This window comes from Neopsephotus bourkii, unplaced genomic scaffold (genome assembly GCF_033783945.1).
Source record: "Neopsephotus bourkii isolate Nb327-2 ecotype Australia unplaced genomic scaffold, CSIRO-AGI_Nbou_v1 NB_1721, whole genome shotgun sequence".
NCBI lineage: Eukaryota > Metazoa > Chordata > Aves > Psittaciformes > Psittacidae > Neopsephotus > Neopsephotus bourkii.
The window spans coordinates 950,019-956,018 of NW_026902195.1; the positions used below are offsets into that span (position 1 = coordinate 950,019).

Below are 6,000 nucleotides of genomic sequence, written 5' to 3' on the forward strand. Positions count from 1 at the left end.
TAAACCAGTGTAGTTCTGCTGGGTTTTAGCAATTAGTCAGTTGATAATCCTCCTTTAAATGCTTTCCCTGATTGGGGCTGGGGGGAAGCAGACTATTAGCAAGGAATTTGTTATCTTTGTATTATGGAGTACAGGTGTTTTTCATGTTTCCAAAAAGATTAGGAAGGTAAAAGTAATTTTATGGGAAGAACCAGGAAAAGCAGCACTGATGCCTGTCCCCTTTTCAGCTATGTTTGCCACAGAGCGAGGCAGAAGCAATTTATAAGGACTTCATTTTCCTTATATCCTACCCTTGAGACTTGAATCAATTCTGTTGCAGGCAGCTTTTCTCAAAACTAACTGGTATTTAAGTTTAGTTGTTTTTCATTCCCTAGGGGTGCACCTGGAATAAATGTTGTCTGTAGAGCTTTGTGATATGTTTTCCATGAATAAACCATTTTTTTTGAGGAGGTATAGAATCTTGTTTACAAAAATGCCATTTGGCAGAGGAAGAAGCTGTCCAGATTTTCATTAGATGTTACCAGCACTGATGACAAACTCAGTATAAAAGAATTTCTCCTTGCAAACACATTGACAGAGATTGACAGTGATTGATAAGGATTTTCTTAGTGGGCAAGGATTGATTAGTAGTTACGAGCAGCTTTGTTACTCGAAGTGTATCAAGTCACTGGGTATTGCTCAGTGTTACCCACCTGCCCTCCTTACGTGCCTAGGCTGGTTATGTTGTTCAAAAGCATATTAAAATGTTGTTCAAAAGTATATTAAAAAAAGGTGTCCAATGAACCATGAAAATTCTGTATAAGGTAAGTTAATTGATAGTGTGTTTTGAGACTACTCACTTTTTCAAAATTCAGGTTATTAAAAACGTTTGGTGGTTTTGGTTTTTTCTTGTTTGTTTGTTGGGGTTTTTTTTTTGGTCTTCTGCTTGGTCAACAGGCATGAAAACCTGCATTTCAAGACCCCATAAGTCAAACTTTGTGACCAGTCATACAGAACAGCAGGCACCGTATTTGGTGTATCCCACAGTGAAATCTCTGTGTTCATCCTGTTAAGCAGTCATCTTAAACCTCTCTTGCTGGAAATACAGAGAATTTTGTACTCCTTCAGTTTAGAGTGTTGTACTCTTCAGTGCTACCTATTGGGTACTGGCGGCAAGTGAAGCTGCCACTCTTATTTCAGAAGCTTTCCTTATGGGTGCATTGTCCTTGCTTGCACTTCTCTCTCTATCATCCATGTCATCCCCCCTGAATTCTGAATTTAATCAATTATCAAGAGTTTCTATTTAGGTACAAAGTCAATAATGTTTGTTCTGTATAGATTTGTATTCAACAAACGTAAAAGGCTGAGGAACAGTGAGGGTTAGATGATGGTTACAGATTGAGCAGATCAAGAGCTTGTCTGTGATTTCAGGTCACGGAGTCTTTTAATTTGAAGAAATTTCTGAAGCTGAAAAAACTAAAGAAAAAGTATCTCATCTAAAAATTCACTTCTGGATTGCTGTGGTAATGGGCAGAGGGTGTCCGGTGTCCCTACAGTTGGTCTCAGTCTTTGCAGTGTTACATCTGTGAACTGTTTGCCTGCTTTCCTTCTGTAAAAGGGTGCCTGCTACCTTTAGGTGCAGGTATAAAGACAGTTTTTGCTGAGGGGAACCCATCAATATGGCTGATGTTAACTTTAATCATAGGGGAATAAAAAGAATCATTTCAGCAATGATGTTCGCACTTGAACCCAGTTCCCTCTCCTCTACAAATGCATGTATGGGTAGTTCCTGCTCCACAGAATACTGACTTTAAAGGTGGCAATTAAACAAACACTGAGGAAGACAGCAAAGAAAAACCCCAAGCTAAGTGACATAGGCAGGGGCAAAGAACAATATATTAATTCTGAGTTTACATCTTTCTTCATTACAGTTTGAGGAATTTTGGTGTTGGGAGTAGTTATGGCAGTTGTGGTTAAGTGGGATGGTGAAAAGCTGTTGAGATGAGAAGGGATGGTAAAGGAGAGGGAAGGAAGGCTGTGGAAAGGAAAGCTGTTCTTGCTGGAATCCTGTGGGGAAATGTGGTCCTCAGTCCTCATGGAGTCAGCAGTACCCAAATAAGATGAGATTCATCTTCTCCCAAGTGTTTTCCTGAGCAAAAAGACCCTACTGGAAAGTGCCACCAGCAGTGTCTGTATCTGGAAGGTTATTTCAGGTATTTACCTGAGACATCCCGCAGGCACTTCTCAACTGACACTTGTGGTGACATTGACATGTACTTTAATGCTAGCCCCTAATGACCAATTACAGTGGGGAGAGCCAAAGATCGTTTTTGAGAGCTCAGTACTCCCGACATACTGAAGGGTTTCCTGAGAAAGATGGAGAAAGAGGGGAGATTTAACTGGGGAAGGGGTCACCAGTAGCTTTGTCTTGGTCCTAAAACCAAGCCCAGATTTAGTTCCCAGATTCAATCCCTAGAGGTGCACCTGGAATAAGAGCTGTCTGCAGAGCTCTGTGATATATTTTCCAGGAATAAGCAACTTTTTCTCAATAAGTGTAGCGTCTCACCAGCCTGAGAAGGATGAAGTGGAGAGCAAAGTTTCATGATATGATAGATGCAGAATTTATAGCCACAGTTACAGTAGGTTGGTGTTTTATACCAAATACAGTAATAGGCAGTAGTGTAAAAATCTGTTGTGCTGGAGTGTGAGTGACTTGAAGCAAGATCATTGGGGTTTATCTCTTCTTTTTGTTTCTTCATTGGTCATACAGCACCAGTAAGCCACAGTGGGGGATGAAGAGCCATTGGCCAAGCTTTTGACATGTAAAGGCAGTGCTGTAGTATTCTTCACTGGACTTTGTTTGCCACCCAGTTTTGTTTCTGACCTCATGTGTGCTTACTCCCACCCCAGTGGTTGGGCTCTACTTCTATAGAGATGTTATCAGTTGTGTGTTTTTGTGCTTAAGCATGCTTGTGTAGACTTGAAATTTAAAGAAGCACTTGGAAACGAAGCCAGCACACTGACTTCACCCCTAGACTGCGCCTTCCATTTGAAGGCACATAGTGCTTATATGCGTGGCTGCTGTAAGCAAGAGTGAACCAGTTAGCATGATGCTGTGCACCAAAATAGCGCTTGATGTGGTATCCACAGAAATTCCAGGTTTTGTATTAGGTAATAAACTGGCAAGCAGTTGAGTTGTGACTGGCCTTGGGGTGGTTATATGAAGTTCTAGCTATGAACCGACTTGATTTGCTCAAAAGAATAATATGCAAAGCTTGTTTATGATCTTTTTTTCACCCTCCTTTCTTTTCTAACTTCTTGCAATCATAGGGCACACAGTTGATTTTCAGTGCTGCTAAGGAACTGGGACACTTGTCAAAGCTGAAGGTATTGTTCTGCATGGCTTGCGTTAATGTCCATGTGTGTAAGCATGGAAGTTTAGTAGCATGTAGCTTGTCCTGTGCTTCCAGTGGTTTGTCGCTGAATGCAGTCATAGAGAAATGCCTTTAAATGCATTACATGTGCATTTAAATGCATTCTGCTAGCATTAGTATTGTGTTACACTGTTAAATTTTATTGTGAGTTTAATTATCCAAGTAGTTTCTTCTGTAGCTACAGTATTTGGCATATATTGATTTAAAATTAAAAAGGCAGAGTTCATAGAATCACAGAATGTTTTGTGTTGGAAGGGACCTTAAAGCTCATTCAGTTCCAAACCCCTGCCACAGGCAGGGACACCTTCCACTAGAGCAGGTTGCTCCAGATGCTATCCAGCTTGGCCTTGAACACTTAATATCAAGTTATCTGGCCAGTTCTTCTGTGTCTCCATGTAGGAGATAAAAGGGAGTCCCTTATGTGATCCCAGTAATGAGAAATTGGTCAGAAAGATGAGTGTGCTAGCTATTAATGAATTATATGAACTGTTACAAAAATAGCTGTTGCTTGTGGAAGCGAGCCCGTGTCTGTAAATTCCTTCTGCGTGGGCTGTCTTTGCAGGCAAGCTGGCAATTAGCATGAAGGCTATGTTGATGTGTTCTGACAATGCATGACGTGACAGTGCATGACATGAGCATTACTAAGTGCACGCCACCTCATCTAACTTAATCAAGCATTAATTCATTGGTCACAACGGGAATGGTATAAAAATAGTGACACAGCATTCAGATTGCACTGTGTTGTGGTTTGACTTGTGCTACACAGCAGGTATTGTGCAAGAGGAGCGCTAAATCTGAAGTGTCGCAGGGCACAAACTGTGCAAAGTGAGCTGACTGTGAACTCTGTCTCAGAATGTGATCAGGGAAATCTTCCCACAGCAAAGGGCGTTCTCCAAAGTGATTAGTGCAATTTCAAAATGCATTTATCTTCTCCCATAATTATTTTTTTGTCTTGTGCACTTATTACAGCTGTCTGTATAGGACTTCCTATTTCCCTTGCCCAGCAGCCATACATCACATGCATGTTTATGAGCCAGGACAGTGCATAACTCATTTTAGTGCTTATTAGCAATCCTAGTAAGCGATCTGGACATGCAGGTGTGTCATTAGATGCACACAGTCATTTTCTGCAGCTGCATTTTGAGGCTGTTACATAGAGGCTAACACTGACATGAGGCAAACCTTCCGGTATGGTTCCCCAGGGGAATAACTGTCATTTATGCTGGGGGTGGCCCCATGCACTGCCACTGACAGGCTGTCCTAACTGGTGACTCCCAAGGATTTCACTACCTCCACCATTTCCTGTGCTTGCGATGTTCTGTGTCACTTCCATGGAAGGAATGGGGAGCAAGGAGCTGTGCAGCCAGCCTGGGAGAGTGGGAGCTGGACCACAGCCTCCAAACATGACTCCCTCTTCCTGTAAGTACCTGCATCCCCTGCATTTGGGGAAGGAGAAGCCATCCCTACCTTCTGTGTGCACACCTCATGTCAAAGGAAGAGAGCTCTGAATTTGCTCCGTTTCCTCTAGGTTACAAGCACAAGTTTTTGCACAGATTACAAGTTCCTGTGGCTTGCTTGCATTCTTGGGCATAGCCAATGACATTCACCATTATCTTTTAATGTATTTTCTCATTACTGGAATTTCTTAACATGTAAAAAGTGCCTTTTGCCAGGAATGAGCTGGAAGCTTTGTGGGTTTCCATTTGCATTGGTCATGAAGGCCATCCCTCAGCAACACCTTATCTTCAGTTACTTAGAAAGCTCAGCTTCCATAACTCTGCACTGCATTGTTAGAAATGCACCTAATCATGCAAATCAGGCAAGCCCTGGTGTATGTTCAAGCCTTTCCTTGCATATCTGCATATAGGATTGCAGCAGCACAGGTACACAGGATTTTATATGTGGCAAGAGAGCCACACAGAGTGTGAAAACACTCTACCACCTGAATTTTGTAGACATTTAGTTCAGACAGATGGTGTGAAGTAATACTGAGTCCAGAAATTTCCAGAAGAGTAAAGGTGTTCCAGGACTGTAAATTGTTTGGGTCCGTGTAAGCATTGTAGATACATGTGTATATATATTTACTCTTTTGTTTTTGTAGGCACATACAAGCTAACAGGGAAGGCATGAGTAAATGGCTCTGCAGAGAGCCCCTCTGTGCATTTTGCAGTTCCACTGAAAACCTGGGAAAATTATGGGATGGTTTTTAAGCTTTATTTGTCTTAAGTAGAACAGGGGGAACAGAGCCGTTGTGAATCAGATAACTCAGATGAAAAACTGAGACTGACAGACCCAACAAGGAAAGGCTCTTGTCCTGATGATGAATCAATTTCACAGTGTATTTTAAAGCCCTCAGAAAACCCACCATAAACCTGGCACCTTGGTGCACATACCTACCTCCTGTTTATTATCAAACTCTTTCTGCTTGGTTTGGTTAATGGCCAGATGCTGGAGCAGGGAGCAGCAGCCTCCTCTCCCTTGCACTGCCTCAGGGTAAGTTCTGACCACAGAGGTTCTTCTGAGAGTACCTGTGGAGCGCATGAGGATGAGTGAGACACCAGGAAAAGATGTCTTAATTTCTGTGGGT

At 42.1% G+C, this 6,000-nt stretch overlaps 1 protein-coding gene across 2 annotated transcripts in view; it reads left to right on the top strand.

Moving 5' to 3' along the window:
- Positions 1-3,504, top strand: part of UNC13B (unc-13 homolog B) — a 199,285-nt gene extending 195,781 nt beyond the window's left edge. For both annotated transcript variants that reach the window (XM_061376549.1, XM_061376546.1), the window contains one exon: positions 3,310-3,504. In XM_061376549.1, coding sequence (XP_061232533.1) covers positions 3,310-3,489 — 180 coding nt within the window. In that variant the 3' untranslated portion in view covers positions 3,490-3,504. The remainder of the gene's footprint in view (positions 1-3,309) is intronic.
- Positions 3,505-6,000: the final 2,496 nt, after the last annotated feature.